The sequence below is a fragment of the Leptonychotes weddellii genome, chromosome 6 (assembly GCF_054177405.1).
Source record: "Leptonychotes weddellii isolate Sample4059 chromosome 6, ASM5417740v2, whole genome shotgun sequence".
Lineage (NCBI taxonomy): Eukaryota > Metazoa > Chordata > Mammalia > Carnivora > Phocidae > Leptonychotes > Leptonychotes weddellii.
Window position 1 is genome coordinate 125089489 of NC_138374.1, and position 17369 is coordinate 125106857.

A 17369-nucleotide genomic window follows, 5' to 3' on the forward strand; every position below is an offset into this window, starting at 1 on the left:
TGAGTTGTCAAGGTGAAACCCATCATACCAATAAACAGCAGAAAGCCCTTCAATCCTTCGATCAGTGAATTCTATACTTAAATAAAATAATTACTGCTTTCATAAAATGTCTCTGTTTGCCACTGACAGAGAGTAAACCGAATCAGTATGTCCTGCAATAGCCTTTAAATAACCAAGGAGAGAGATCAAAATAAAAATAAATCTTGACCAGATTTATAGGTGCATGTTGATTAGTTCTTGTTTTTTCCTTCAAATAAGCAATACCTGAAAAAAATGACAAGGGAATGTTGAGACCAGATATCTTGTAATAGATGGGTTTTTGCTGACATCCAGTATGGCATAATGCTGAAAAACTAATGCTGGCCCATCATTCCTGAGGCTTACCAGCAAAGTAGAGCCCAGAAAAAGAAAAGGGGATTTTTTTCAGGATGTGGAATGGTGCAACCACTTGGATTTGAACAAACTATCATTTTTTTTTTTTAACTGTACTTCTTGAAGTTTTATTATGTTGTGGGATTCTGTCATTTTCTCCATATAAACAACTGTTCATTTCAAACAGTAACAGTTTTTTGACTCAAAAATTCTAGGGATGCCTGGGTGGCTCACTAAGTTAAGCGCCTGCCTTCGGCTCAGGTCATGATCCCGGGGTCCTGAGATCGAGTCCCACATCGGGCTCCAGGAGCCTGCTTCTCCCTCAGCCTGCAGCTCTCCCCGCTTGTGCTCTCTCTCTCTCTGACAAATAAATAAATAAAATCTTTAAAAAAAATTCTAATGTTATAATCAAATGTAGTTCATTCAGACATAATTATAGTACTGGCTAACGAGAAGGCATAGGTTGTAAGAATTTAATTATGCACAATGTGATGCAACTGGGATCGTTTGCCCACTAAGCCACCACTTCCCTTTGGCACCCTACATCATTAGTAGAAACACCAGTCAATAAAACTAGGGATTATTGTTTTTAAAAGAGTAAAGTCTCATTTTTCTATAAACCACCCTTTTCATGAAACTTCTTTATTTCCCTCAGGCAGCACTTTACCTAAGATGTATTTGGCTAGTTAAATAAAAATACCTGTTAAAGGAAAGAAGGTTCCCATCAAAGCTGTTGAAATCTGATTTCATTTCACATTCTATAACTAACGTTGTTTTTTGTTTAAATAGATTTTGTTTGTCAATTTCCAGGCCTGCTGTGCCATCAGGCTGTATGGACTGCTGTGGTCAACACGGGGGTTGTAGCAGCAAATTTTATTATGGACTGGTAATTGAATTGAACAGGTTTACATTTGAATAGATTTACTACATCATGATCTCTGACATACTGCATGGGACCGAAATCCCTCTCCATCCATAAAGATACATTTAAGACAGTATCATTCTCTCCAGGCTGAGGAGGCAAGTCTTGAGCCAAGGAGATGGCCAAACATAATTGTGTATTTATATGCAGGGTGTAATGCAATATTTCACTGCATTTTTAAGTATGAAAGAAAAGGAATATTCCGTATTTACTCATAGCCATCCTTTTGGGGGGAGGGGCTTAGAGAACTGGCATTTTTCCATCAAAGTGGGCATAAGGAAGTAAAGGAAAATAAATTATTATTTGAGTATTCCAGTATTATTATTTGAGTATTTCAGCAAGTACAGCAGCAAGTCCCTTGAAAACAGACCCTCTAAAGGCTTGATAACAGAAACTGAGGAGGTGTGAATTACAGATAAGCACCAGCCCATTTCTTTCACCAACAATGTTTAATTAAACACAGTTCACACCTCCTCAGTCACTCTAACCATCCTTCAGGATCGCTCCTGCTTAAAAACCACAATGGGGGAAATTATTTAGGGGAAAATTTATTTTTTGTTTTCACTTCGTCCATAAACCTGGAAGTGCAAAGAGTTGAATAAATCGTAGTAGTAAAATTAAACTAGTCAAAAAATTCTATCAACCTGTAAATGGAGACATAGCTCCATGTACTTTAGTTTTTGAAAATAAAATCCACATCTAGGACACATCTATTTCAAGTGCTAATTGATATATTCATTTTATAACCCACTTTAAAAAAATAGATTTGCTCTTTGAAAATTATTCCTCAACTCCCAACTTTTAATTAACGCTTTCTGAATGAGCTTAAGTTCAGTGTGAGTCTCTACAGCTCAACTCAGTGGCAATATAATGACCAAAAATGGACCATCAGTTACTTATCATGTTATTGTGAACTAGGTTTTTGTTTGTTACTCTGCTATAGGATTTAAGGCAATTACGAAGATAAAGTTTCAACCTCAAAAGGAGTAAGCTCAAAGGAAAATTCCTTGTCCTGTGGGTTGGGTCATTATGGTTGGGTTTTTATATGTATTTTTTCCTTTGTCAAAACTCTCCCACTGGCATTTCCATGTCAGTTTCCTCTAGCAAGAACAACCACATCCAACTTCCTCACTGTGGCACTGCTGAAGCCTAGAATGGTACCAGGCACACGGGAGAAACTTAATAAATACTTAGCAAGTGCATTCTAAATGTAAGATATATCAACTATGAAAAATCCTAATGGTGCCAAAGGCTATACAGCGAAAAGGGCAAGTACCCCCCTCCTCATTGTATTCATAGTGTCACACTGTCCCCCATCTTTATTTATCCCTCCTTCCACTTCTCCATGTATATCCCATCACGATGCACATCTCCCTTCTACCATTCTTCCTCCTTTTTCTCTCTACAGATATTCTAATATGAATTATTAAAATATAAATTTTTATAAATTTTTAAATTTAATATAAATAGATATTCTTATATAAAAATAAACTCATATATATATTGAATCATACTACTAGGGAACTTGTACTTTATTTTTTTTTTACTTGACAATACATCTTGCGTCATGTTTTCATAAGGCTTTAATCATAAAGTTATACACTCTTTGTTTATAGCTTCCTTCCCCCACCACACCTCCCCACTCCCGCCCCAGAGGAAGAGGAGAGTGAAAGATGAGGAGAATTTGAGAGTCTTCTTTGTTCCTAGTCAAATGAGGGGTTAGTTCTTAGCGATCTAGTAAAGGGCGGAGAAATACGGCATAAATTCCACATACCCAAATATAACTGATCCACTCCTCTTCCTATGACATTGTTCACAGTAAAAATCTTGCATTAAGAACAAACCAGGAAAAATTATGCGATCTAGGAATGCCATACCTAATTGAAGCTCTGGTTTGTTCTCAGGGAATAAACACTTAGATCTATTTGGATTTAGAAGTTAAAAAGTCAGGGATCTCCAGTAACAGCAAATACATAAACTAATAGGGCTAACCCCGTGAACAAAGTAACAGAAGCAATACATTTAAATGTAATCTACCTAATTTCTTTCAAACTTTGATTACCACATTTTCATTTTGTTACTTTATAAAATTATCATATTTATTTTAAACCCTGGCAAGTTTTCTGAAGAGACAAAGATGGTAAAATCTAAAACTGTAAAAAAAAAAACAACACACATTTACAAAAACACACACATAGAGATGCATTTAAAAACAAAAACAAAAACAGATCTAGGCTTTCCAAAGAAAAGAATAATTTCTCTCTAGCCACAAGCCAAAATGTTAGTTTCATTGGACATGCTGACATATACAAATATTTCAGGACCTTGGATATGGGTGGAAGAAGTCAATGAATTCTAGAATCTGACTCTGTGTTCAGTTCTGGGCTCTACCACTTGTGAGCTGTGTGAGCTCAGGGCGTAACTGAATCCATGGTCACTGTTATTATTCTGTGTTTGTTGGCGTTATCCCTAAGTGAAAGCAACAATTTTAGTATCATTATTAAAAGCTCTTTATAATAGAACATAAGTCCAAAAGGTAAGATTGGAAAAAAATACAGCCTAATATTAATTTTTTTAAAAAAGTGGTAACAATATGAAATGATGGGTGTGTTAATTAGCTTGGCTGTGGCAATTATCTTACAATACATATGTATATCAAAACATCAAGTCATACACCTTAAATATTCACAATTTTTATTTGTCAATTACATCTCAGTAACAATGGAGGGGAAGATCTCCCTGCAAACTTAGAAATAAGAAACACAAAAAGACAAGGACTAGCCTCTTGGTGTCCTTTGTCCTTTGCCTTCTGCAACTCGTAAAGAGGAAAAGAATCAGAACGACCAAGCATACCTGGTGGGTTTAGCTGCACATCAGATGTTTCCTACCTTGTCCCTTCCTGTTGATATCAAGCAGTTAGCCAGGACATATCAGAAAACTCAGGCGTAAAGATGTATTCTGCCATCAGATTCAGAGTGCTTACTGTGACCCCATCTTTTCCCAGTTTCTCTAGCCCTTCCCCCATTCCCAACCTAAAACACAGAGTCCCCAGCAACATGCCTTACCTTCTTTCAGCATGCCCACTTTTAAACACTTCATGAAGCGGCAAGCCTGGCAGGATTTACGTCTGCGCTTTGTGATTTCACATTCATTTGTGGCAGGGCAGCTATATTCTATATTACCTAAAACACAGAGTTCAAAGAAAAACAGTTAGATTTGCAAGACCCAGGAAATGTGAGCATCCCAAAGGCAATGCCCACTCTGTTACTTCTGCCTCCCCTCTCAAAAAAAATGTCACATAAGATTCATTAGGATGTCACAAATGACATGAAGCTGGATGCTCTGTGGCAACCACTTAAGATGCACTGAATAGGGGTGCCTGGGTGGCTCAATCAGTGAAGAGCCCGACTCTTGATTTTGGTTCAAATCATGATCTCCAAATCTTGAGATGGAGCCCCATGCTTAAGATTCTCTCTCCCTCTGCCCCTCCCCCCACCACTTTCTCTCTCTTAAAAAAAAAAAAAAGATGCACTGAATAATTGGAAGATACATGGTAAAGTATCTCAAAAGATTAAGTTTAAAGTTAGCCTTTAAGACATTATGCTTAGTCTACCCATGCAAAATAACAATCTTCCAGAATTTGAGAACCCAAAAGAAATTTCAAAGCAAATTATTTCCATAAAAGCATGAACATCAAAATCATATTTTTGTATCATCAATCCTGGATTTCTTTTGGTTACTAATGTTCCAGTATATCAGGCTTATTGTCTTTCTGACACTAAACAGCATAAACCCCACTGTGAAAAATGATCAGCAGGCGCATCTGGGGCCTTACAGTAAGCTCCTAGATGTCAGGGACCGAAATGACACGGCTCTCATGTCCACGTTTATTCGGGCCTTACAACACAGTTCTCTGCTTAGTAAATGCTTATTGAGGAGGAGGAGGAGGATGACGATGATGACGGTCATCATCATGTTTGTTACATTATTTGCATAATGAATTCCAAACACTCAAGCTCCATGCACGTATTATAAATAAAAATAAACTGCTACGAAACTATATGTTTAATGTCAGAGTTGACATTACTTATGGTCCTACTTACACATTTGAAGCAATAAATATGTAGCCAGAAGAAGATCCGAACTTTAACTCAAAATTTTTTTTCAATTAATGCCAATGATAGTGTGTGGGATGTGCTCTGAAGCTGCCTACAGCTTTGTAAAGAAGCTGCCTTTAAAATAAAGCCTCTCTCCCCTATCAGCTCTGTCACATAGTGCTTGAAGGTCTTTCCTTACTTCCTAACCCTTTCCCCTTGTGATTAAGTGCATTAGTATCTTAATGAAAATGCATTCTCTTTATTGCCCTCTTGGGAAGGGGGAGGTCATCACACTAAATGCATAAATTGTCATCAAAGACGGTCCGAGCATAATTGCAATTTTGCTGCTCTGTGTTCGCAATACTCAGGGTCCATCCAAGTCCCCTGAAACATGCGCAGAGTCTAGTAATTAGCATAGAGTCTGCCTGGGACCACAGCATTGATGAAATATTTCAGAGTTAATCACACTTTGTAAACACTGATTTATATTGACTACCTTTCTCCAGACTGATGTCTCCTCATTAAATATCACATTAGTGGATTGCTGGATTGTACAAAGACTCAACTACTCAGCAACTGCTAATTCAACAGGAAGTAATACCTAACCACTTATAACTACTGAAAATTGGTTAAGTACGCATGACTAAAATATACATATAAAAAAAAACTGTGCATTATAACTTGAGATAAGCCTATCAAAATTATTTGGCTCAATTAGCATTCTAACTCAGGGCCTTTATAATAATAAAAGCAACTACTTTTTAACATAAGAGGTTAAATAATAAGAGTAATATTAACTACATCAACAGAGGCACACACCATCACCTTCTTCAGAGATATTACTAACACCCAGAAAATCAAGGATAAGTCAAAGGAACCAGCCTGGCTGGATCATGGCTGAGAATAAAAGGATTTAGATTCTGAACTTTAGATGAACCATTTTTCACTGCTGAGTTTCTTTAACCATCACTGAAAATGTATTTTGCATCCAGGGAGTATTGCTAGTAACTTCCTAGAGGTTAATTAGTATTCTAATACCAGAACCTTCCACTCTACTTACCTCTTCCTATACTTACTTAAAAAGAAATTCAGTCTTTGCTTTCTTAGAAAGAGATGAACAATAACTAGTTAGGAAAAAAAAAATGGTTTCCAAACAGCATTTCTTGCCCCTTTTTGCCAGAAAAGTCAGTATGAAGTCCTCACTTTGCTTACTTTCCAGTACTAAAGCATGACCCACATTTTAACCCAATGCTAGAAACTTCTACCAGGGTGACCCACCATCTCCCTCCCACCCCCACAAAAACAATCATCTTTCATTTCAAACTGGATCCTCTTCCTCCAAAAATTCTATCCTCATCCTCCACGAGAACACACTTCTGACAGGAACCTCAATCAGGCATGTGTGAGCTCATACCTGGACTATGGCAGTTCTCCCCTACCTGGGCATTGTGCCTCCATTCTGTCCCCCTGAATCCATGCTGCCTACCTCTTCCTAGGACTGCTTAATTTAAAAATAAAATACCTTAATTGAAAAAAAAATCACTACACTTCTATGGCCTCTTGAATTAAATACAGAATATTAGATTAGCAAACAAAATCGCCATTCCAATATGACTCCCATCTACTTATCCAGCAATATTACAATTATTACCTTATATGAACTTTCTGATGCAGCCAAGTCAATTTATTCATTTTTTGCTGTGTCCTTCAGACTTCCCTCTGAGAATGATCCATCTTTGCCCCTCTTTTCTTCTTAAAATTACTTCTAAGGTTCACTGTTCAACTCAAATTCCATTCAAATCTTTCATGAAAACCTCTCAGACCATCATAGCAGAAAATGACTTCTTGGTTCTCATATCTTTTCACGTACTCTCATCACATACAGACATGCTGAATTTTTTCATACCTTTTTTGCATGCATATTACCCATTAGATGGTAAGATCCTGGAGGCAAGGACCATTTCTTATGCAGTAGAAAAATCTTCTTCCAAAAGTAGTAAATAAGTAAAATAGTATGCTTCAAAAAAACTTATATTTTCTTGATACCTCAATGTCATTGTTATGAACACCAACTATGGTGCTGTAACGTAGTAATGTCCACAAGGTCAAGTGAGCTAGATGTTCCATCAGGAAGCAATATTAAGACCACTAGGAAAACCATTTCACAAATTAAAAAAAAAAGTATTAGGAAACCTAATTAATTTTTCAAAACCTTAAAAAGTAGCTTTGACAAAAATGGAAATGCATGGTAAAACAGAAAGAGATCATTGAGGGGAAAACCAAAAAAAAAAAAAATACTAAGGCTTCTGGGGAGCACAATGTGAAAAGAAAAAAAATGAATGTGAGAGACTTTAAAGGAAATAAAGTGCATCTTGATATGAACAGGATAAGAATAAAAGGAAAATAAAACATGAAAATGTTTTAAAACATGAACAGACAGATGGCACTAAAAGGGTTAATTTTTATCTTGTTATAGTACTTAGTATTACTTAGAAAGTAGATGCTCTCAGAACTGGAGCCACACTGGAGAAAATATTTAGGAGCGATTCAATGATAATAGCTAAATCTATGAATGACTCGTCTAAGAATGACTGTGAAAGGATTTTTAAATTTCTTCAAAAAACAGAAGGAAAATTGTACAATTACCACATGAGAGCTTCAGATCACATATAAAGAAGTACTCTAGTTCCCTTTCTAACCATTACATTCTGAATTCTTCAATGACAAAGGGAAACATAAAGGCAGAGAAATTTTTAATAGTGCCTCAGAATGAACTCTTGAGGGAGAGGCTCTGTCTTATTCATTGCTAGATCCTTGGTGCTGATCCATGAACCTGCAATTTTGGATCATGGGCTGGGTTGGGATAGAAAGAGGTAGTTCCTGCTCTTGAGAAGTCCACAGGTCTTACAGAGGAGATAAGACATGTAAGCGAATAACAATACAATTTAGTGTGGGGGGGCAGTGGTTCTGGAATCATGACTAGCATGCACGCACACACATATGCATTCCCACAAATGCAGAGATGATGCCTGAGAAAGCCAATGAATTCTCAATCTAGAAGTGAATGACTGAACTATGCTGTGAAAAATGGATAAATAACTATATTGGGGTAGAGGAATCTTCCCAAAGCTACTGGCAACAAAACATGTTTTGTAAAAATTTCACTGTGAATGGATGGAAATTATAGCAGTCCTGAATGTTTTCACAATTGATATATTTTCAGCTTAAGTGTATAGAAATTGTTTACGATGAATCAGGAATCCTTCAGCCAAATTTCCATAAATTAGTCTTGACATACATGAGTGATAACCTCTATTTCACTAAGTAATACTGGTTTATATCTTGAAAAACAAATCAACATTATTGTAAAGAACTTATTTGCTGGAGGAAAACCTCTAATTTCAAAGCCCTCCCATTGAGTTACTTGGTTCATCGTTGTTGGCTATGATCGCCCACCCAACAAAGCCTTTGATCTGTGTTAGAGTCTACACAGATTCTGCCCTTGAAATACCTTCCCTGGTGTTTTTTTTATGAAACAACAACAACAACAACAAAAAACCATTTTATCCTAAAAATGTGCTGCCCCAAGCACCTGGATAATAATGTTCCATCTATTTTGGTAATGGCTCAAAGACATTACTCCCAGTAGACCACATGATCTCTATGGGGCACTTGTTTTCCTTCAATTCACGAAAAGTGGAAACTAAACAAAAATATTTCCAATAGCAACTATGGGCACCTGAAATGTGAACACGGGACAGTCAATCAGGAGGATGCAGAAGTTATTGTTCACAAGCAAGGATTCTCATTTCAGACACGGAGTTTTCTTGGCTTACAGCTTGCTATTTCCTGGGACACATTTGTTAGAGGGCACCAGGGACTGAATTGGGCGGCTACTGAGGACACAGCTGGAATTTTCCCAGTTTTGTCAAGAGCTGGGGAAGTGAGCTCTGTTGCAGAGGGAACCAAATCAACATGGAAGCTCTGGGTTTTTAAACCAGGCTGACAAGAATGATAGAGCAATTTATAATATCTCCTGGCAGCTTTTCAGAAAGTCCTGGGCTCTGATTACTTATTTCAGAGTCTTTTGTACAATTAGTTTGTAGGCAATATAATTTTCTCACTTACCGCTTAATAGAATCTTGCAGCTAGCTGGCGGATAGAATAACAGGGTGTATGTAAAACTCCAGTCTGGAGTGCCAGTGGATAATTTGTATATTCCTTTCAGTCACTTAATGGACTTTTACAGTTTGGCAGTGAAAGGGCTGAATGATGTAAATTAGCATGGCATCTCAAAATAAAAATATATGTCAAATCCTTACTCCCAACTCACGTCACTCATACACAGTAATGGTGCATTTGGCTTTACGTAGTTCCTAAGAGTTGTCCTCTTTTTCACACATACAGACATCCTAATTGTAAAACCCATTTGAAACCATTTGTATATTTCCCCCAGTTGTTTTAATTTTATTAACAGAACCAAAAGGCTTGAGATGACCCACAGGGCACTCCAAGCGCGGTTTATCCAATTGTTCTCCAATATTAAGTGATTTTAAAATAATGGGATTTGCCTCGGTACACAATTACAGAGCATTAAAAACATGCAGCCAATAATCCACAGTATTTTTGTTTTACATGATCAAAAATATAAAAAAAAGACTGTTTTTTTAATACTGTTTCATAGTAAAGGTTTTTCCATACAGCGATACAACTTCCCTTTTTCTCCTTTTTTTTTTCTTTCTTGTTTTTAATGCTACTTTTTTCCTCACTGCTTTCTGCCCATTCCACCTGAAATTGAAATGGTCTCTATAACTGGGATTATATAATATGGAACAATAATTGATTACATATCTCTAGCAAGAAAGTCATAGTTCTATCAGTGCACATACTTTTTAAGTTTTTTCAAAGAATCCCAAGTTAGACTTCAAAATAAGTTACCTAGGGACACTATACCTGTTCCCAAGGGATTGTTCTGACACTTTCGGAAGCTCCCTTTAGAACTGCCACTGGAGTCAATTTATAAGCTATGGGGGGGGGGCAGTCAAAATACATTTCATTCATATTCACCCAAAACATCTGACTGCCTTCTTTATCACAAGACATGAGGCCAAATGATGTCTGTCCACCATTAAATTTCAAATTTACCTTCAAATTTCAAAGATCTCCAGATCACTGATGACAGTCTGTGAGAATCTGCCTCAAGCTCTGAAAGACGATACCCAAAAGTTTATAAGGAATGGTGGTGTCAGACTCCCAAAGGGGCAGCAAGGCACCTGTGACACGGAGACTGTGGCATACTGACAGGAGGAAAGGAGCGTCACATCCAGTTAATTGTCATACCCAGCTCTTGGCAAAGCAATTTCACGTACAAGATTATGCCAAAGTCGCACGTTCTTTGCCTTTTTGCTGCCCTTCTACCCTCTAAAAAATGAGGTGGAAGATAGGGTATAGAAAGTCTTTTTGGTATTTGGTTCTTTCAGGTTCTATAGGATTAAATTCTGATAATCACAAACATAGTATATAAGAGCCATAACAGTATTTTGGCACAGACTGTTGCATTTTCACACTGAAGCTCAGGCTTAGCTCCCACATGCGAATAAATGATGGCTTGTCTTTAAGGATGAGAAGATCAGAAAGAAGCCTACAAGCAGGCAGGCTCATAGACTCTGAGTAGTATCTACTGACTGCAGACCAAGACCATACACTCTGGTTTCATCTTCCAGTGAACCGTATTGGGTGGGCCACTGAGCTTATAATGGGTACCAACCATCTCCCTCTATGATACATCTAACTACAAGATTGTATCGACCTGCTGAATTAAATCAAAAATAGATTAGCAGCGGGGCACCTAGGTAGCTCAGTCCATTAAGAATCTGACTCTTGATTTCAGCTCAGGTCATGATCTCAGGGTCATGAGATCAAGCCCCACATTGGGCTCCACACTGACCATGGAACCTGCTTAAGATTCTCTCTCTCCCTCCCCCATCAACTCATGTGCTCGCTCTCTCTCTAAAAAAAAATTAATTAATTAAAAAGTAAAAAATAGACCAGAAGGAAAAGAGTGTTGTAAAATGAGGGGGGGGGGGTTATTTAGCCTTGATACTTTTTTCCAGTTTAAACAAAACATATCCTACCTTAGTTTCCCCCAAGTTTGTAAACATGGACATTCCTTTATTGCCTTATTCCACAACTATTGACTCAACACCAGGCACTGTGCATATTCATCTCAAATAAAAGGTGGAAAAAAATATTGTATGCCCATTGCATGTCCTTCCTTAACATACTACCTTGTATAGGGTTTAGAAAGACACCTGGAAATGAACGAGTGAAGGCAGAGGAGGAGAGGAGAAGGAGAAGAGAAATGGTAGATGAAGGTCCAAATTATAGCTCTGCCATTCATTAGCCGTGTGAACTTGAACTAGTTGCTTTACCTTTACTACTCTCGGATTACTAAAATATAAAAAAGGAACAATCATATGAACTTTATAGCACTGTAAGAATTATATGAACTATAAGTATTAAAATCATAGATCATGTTGTTCACCCTTCTGAGAACAAAAGGGAGAGACATTGTAAGATTTCATCAATTACTAAATACCTTCACTCTAAGACCTAAATCTGGAGTTTGGGAATATTACAAAATAAGTGTGAAAATGAATATGCCATTCACCCAGAGAAACTGAAGGACAATTTTGCCTTGCCAACAACTCCAGCGTGCATGGCTATATTTTACACATACTAGGAGGAGAGGAAGAAAGATAACTCAAGTCATTTTTTTAAAGCACCAAATTGTCTAAGAAGTGAATTTCTGAGGGGTGCCTGGGTGGCTCAGTTGGTTAAGCGACTGCCTTTGGCTCAGGTCATGATCCTGGAGTCCCGGGATCAAGTCCCGCATCGGGCTCCCTGCTCAGCGGGAGTCTGCTTCTCCCTCTGACCCTCCCCCATCTCATGCTCTCTCTCTCTCTCTCATTCTCTCTCTCAAATAAATAAATAAAATCTTTAAAAAAAAAAAAGAAGAAGTGAATTTCTGAGACATCAACCAGCAACATCTCCTTGTGAGCATTTCCTGTCACTACACTGGAGCTTATAAACTGCGTATCATTGGGTGTAACCTGATTATAATGGAAGGTAAAGGATTTGCAAAGATCTTCAAAATCCCACCTCAGCCTTATCCCTTCCCACAGTCTCAGGTCAATTTCTAACCCTATCCAAAGCCCACTCCCCCCTTGTCCGACATGTACCCTGAATTACTACAAATTCCTAGAAAGCAGCATTCTTTCCTGCTGGTCCTCTTCATGTGCCTCCTTTATCGTGTCTTCAACGAAGCTTTCCAAGAGCCCACAAGACCGTGTTCTTATGGGTGTAACTAACTCATCTCACACTCGTCTTCAGGTGGGTCCTTCTCTTAGAACTCAACATACTTTGTGTCTACTGAATCAACCTCCTCCTGTTCCAACTGCATATTCCTTGCAGATAGGGACTTACACCCCTCAGAATCCCTTGTGTCCAAAACAATGTGTGGTCAAGTCAATGGCCCACAAGAAGCCACTCATTACCTGTCGATTTGATTTTTAGTGATCGTATTTCTCGTTGCCTCATTTTAATATTTAGCCCCAAATTATTCATCAAAAAAAGCTAAGTATAGTCAATGAGACAGAATAAAACTGATAGGAATCTACCAACAACATATCATTGGGTATTAAGCAACACAAATTTAAAGGATATTAGACTTTGAGGAAAACCTAATTTCTAATTGGTTCAGCCTCCTTAAGATCATAGACAGGTAAATATATACTGATTAACCTATGATCACTGGATCTTCCTTACAAAAATATGGACTAGTTCATTGGAAAAAAAAAAAAGACTAAAACTCAAATATCGGGGCACCTTGGTGGCTCAGTTGGTTAAGCGTCTGCCTTCAACTCAGTTTGTGATCTCAGGGTCCTGGGATCGAGCCCTGCATCTGGGCTCCCTTCCTCAGTGGGGAGTCTGCTTCTCCCTCTCCCTCTGCCCCTCCCCCTGCTCTTGCTCTCTCTCTCTCTCAGATAAAAAAATAGTCTTAAAAAAAATAAAAATAAAAAAGAATAAAACTCAAATGTCCTGACATCCAGTCCAACAGTCCCTAAATGTACCCATTACATTTGCATATGAATACCTATAGTAAACAGTAAGTGTGAGGCACTACTTTATGTGTTTTACAGATACGAACCTCATTTGGCAGATGAGAGAATTAAAGCGCTGAGACAAGAGGTTACATACCCAAAATCATGTAACTAACAAGTGCCTGAGCCAGAATGCGAACCCAGGCACTCTGGTTCCAAAATCCATGCTCTTAACTATGATGCAATGCTGCTGGACTCCAATCTTTTAAAAGTAATTAACTAAGTGTTGTTTGGAATAGAAATAAAAAAATGAAATTCCTATCTTCTGAGAGTGTGCTTTGTGTAGCTGTCGTTGTTGCTATTGTTGCTGGTTGGAAAGAAAATCTTGATGCCTTGGAGCAGTAAGGTAAGGGTGGATCTTGGCATTGTCTTTTGCTGTTCTCAGACTTACGGTACAAGGGCAGCTGCGGGACAGGATAGGGTTGCTTTTGGGGAATGGAATCTCTCAACACCTCAAAAAGAAATCCCTCAACTTGTCTCTGTACCACTATGGTTTGGGGCCAGTTTAATTCCACAGAAACCAAACAGACCATGTCACCAAAGCAACATGTATCAGGTTGTAAACAATGCATTTTAAAGATCCCAAAATAATGCTATTGTTCATGATGGGAGAAAAAAGTAATCCATACTCAGCCGGGTGTGTTCTGAAATGCATTTAAGAAGGGAATAAGTGTCTAATAAAAACACACTCACTGATGAAGATGATGGAGAATACAAATATCTCTCCATCCAGGGTAACCAGAAATTCAATGTTTTTTAGCTTTGATGTGATGACATCTTCTTGGAAAAGGCAACTAGGCCTTTTGCAGACCCTACGTGATGTGTGCAGCCACTGCAACTCAGTTTTTAAGCTTCGATGGAGTAGGGATGGTATCACAGGAGTATTTATAAAAAAGCTCAAAGAACACCACCACCACAAGAAAGATGTTACATCTGCGCTAACCATTGCCCCCAAATGTGCTGTGCTCAGTATTCAACATCAACATTCACATGTTTTTTCTCTACCTACATATTCTGAACAACTTTGATGAGTTTGCTTATCTCTTTTTTAACACATATGACTAAAAAACAGTTGGTGAACAAAATACTTTAGGTGAAAGAAAGAAATGCTAACAAAAATCTAATGCAGCCACTATTTTTTAATAGAAATGTACATTTTGCAGGGGCAGTTATCAAATGGTACAAGCAGTCCATATGGCAAGTATAGCAGCATTAGGATCATATCCTACATGACAAAGCCTCTTTCTTAATTTTTTTAAAATTTTTTAACTAATCTCTACACCCAATGTGGGGCTCAAACTCACAAGATCAAGAGTCACATGCTCTTCCAACTGAGCCACTCTGGCGCTCCAAAAGCAACTGACTCTTAAATACGAATTTGATTTCAGAGCTTTCCTTGCACCTTCAACAAGTAAAAGCAAGCACATCTTTTCCTAATATTGTCCTTAAATGCTTCTGTTCTTGAATGCCATCAATGTGCCAAGAACTTTGTCAGAAATGAGATATTGGTATTGGAGACTTCCTTCGCTCAAGATCGAGTTGATGTATTCAACAGTATGTGTCTGCATTCTCCAAAGTTGATACAGAGTTGGGGGAAATCCTGCAGGACACAATGATGGTAACTGCTCTGTACTTAAACTGCAGGAGGCAGTATAACAATGATTATAAGATAGGAGTCAACTTGGATTCAAGTGCTGGTTCTATCATTTTCTGCAGGAGTCAGGGCAAGCATTTCCTTCTTCAGGAATGAAATGGTAATGGGTCACACCAATGGATACTTTTATGGCGTTGCTGTGAAAATCAAATGAGATCATGTATTCAAGGTGCTGAGCAGAGTGCCTGACACAGAAGGTGCATTGATTCTCAACAAGAATTACAACATTGTAATTATACTAGGGAAGGGATTCAGGAAGCAGAAGAGCTAAAGGGGCTCTATAAATGGCCAGGAGCTAGTGCTCAGTGCAGAAATAAGGAAATGCGAGGCAGAGAATCTCTTCCCGCCTGGTGCAAGGAAGCCAAAAGGCATAGACCTGATTGATGTCCACATCACAGGCACATTATAAGAAGTACAAGCAAACAAATATTCAAAAGACCATAACCACTAATTACCCCAAGGGTCAGGGAGCTCAGACGGGACTGCTAACTGGATGCAGAGTAAAACAAGGAACACCCAGGTGAGAACCACGAAAGTTCCCAACTTGCTGTTTTGGTGCCTAAAGATTTTCCTCTCTGAAACAAAACCTGTGCACTTGACTGCCCGCTATGATAGGGACTGCAGAGAAGTGCCTGGCATTTCCTCTGGGAGGAAGAGCATAGAAGGAAACATAGTGGGGGGTGGGGGGTGTCTTCCTGTGTGCTGATGGTCCAGGAGAGGTAGGGCAGGGGATGCCTCCTCCAAGGGAATACTTGCTTAGCTCTCACTCCTTCACGGAACAGCAGGGGAGGACAAGTTTTTTCCTTAAAGGCCCAGATAGTTAAATATTTCAGCTTCAAAGGCCATTCAGTCTCTACTGTGACTCCCCAGCAATCTGGTAGAAGCATAAAAGCAACCACTGACAACACAAGAAAGGGCGTGACTGGGTTCTAAACTTTCTTTAGCAAAATGATTCTGGCCCTGGGCCTTGGTTTAGGGATCTCTGGTCTAAAAACATATGGACAAAAGGCTGCAATGATACAAAATACTTTACAGTCTACCCATTATTTCCTTTCTTACTTACAATCCTGTAAAGTAGCTTCCTACAAGTTAGTTACAAACATTACAAAAGAAATCTTAGTAAATTGGTAATATCCCAGAAGAACAAATGGAGGGCTTTCGCTTTAAATATCTATAAAATTTGAAATTGTTCTCCATATAAAACATGATCTGAAGACTCTGGGGGACAGTGAGGGCGTTCCAGAAGCAAGGAGGTACCTTGGGAGTAGTGAAGATGCTTTAGAGGCAAAAGGAAAAGGAAAGGTGCAATCAAGGACAAAATCTTGGGCTAGATTCATTCCTTTGAAGATTCCTGTACTTGTCTCTGATCTTCTTCAAATGAAAACTATGTTAATAGTTTGCACTGAAAAATGAATATCAGAAAGTAGACTTGGCTCTGCTTTCAGATTCACTGTAAAGGTACATTCAGATTTCAAGCTCTAAATTCTAAATTAATCAAAAATTCCTGTGTACTAAATCCTCCTCTTTCCTTTTTGTATTATTACTTGGCTGTACCTTTTTTTAATTAATTAAATAATTAATTAATTTGGGGGGGCAGAGGGAGAGGGAGAGAATCCCAAGCAGGCTCCATACCCAGCAGGGTGCCGACATGGGGCTCGATCTCACAACACTGGGATCCATGACCTGAGCCGAAATCGAGTCAGATGCTTACCCAACTGAGCCACCCAGGCCCCCCTCAGCTATGCCTTTATTAAAAAGTATAGTAGAATATGGTTGTCTCTTTTTGTTCAAACCAAAATAAAACAAGATTTAACAATGAATCATGGAACACTACATCAAAAACTAATGATGTAATATTCGGTGATTAACATAACATAATAATAAAAAATAAAATAAAATAAAACAAGATTTAATCCCAAAGAATATAATTTTTTCTTTAAAAATACAGAGCCATTCATATAATCCTGCCCCCCCTTCTTCTGACTACTACTCATCATAAAAAAGAAAGAGTTGCCCTCTGTTGCAGTCACAAAGTTTATGCAAGTGGTTAATCACCGTCACATCAAAACGAGAAGAAATAAGCCTCTTTCCTTCTAAAATCAAGAATTAAAGAGTCAGGGAGGTGTTATCACTGGTGGTTGTGGAGGTACATTTTGGGGATC

The 17369-nt window shown here is 38.2% G+C and overlaps 1 protein-coding gene across 4 annotated transcripts in view; it reads right to left on the reverse strand.

The window, feature by feature from the left end:
* Positions 1-17369, reverse strand: part of ESRRG (estrogen related receptor gamma) — a 569800-nt gene that overhangs the window by 150269 nt on the left and 402162 nt on the right. For all 4 annotated transcript variants that reach the window (XM_006736794.3, XM_081825170.1, XM_006736791.3 and 1 more), the window contains one exon: positions 4360-4476. In XM_006736794.3, coding sequence (XP_006736857.1) covers positions 4360-4476 — 117 coding nt within the window. The remainder of the gene's footprint in view (positions 1-4359; positions 4477-17369) is intronic.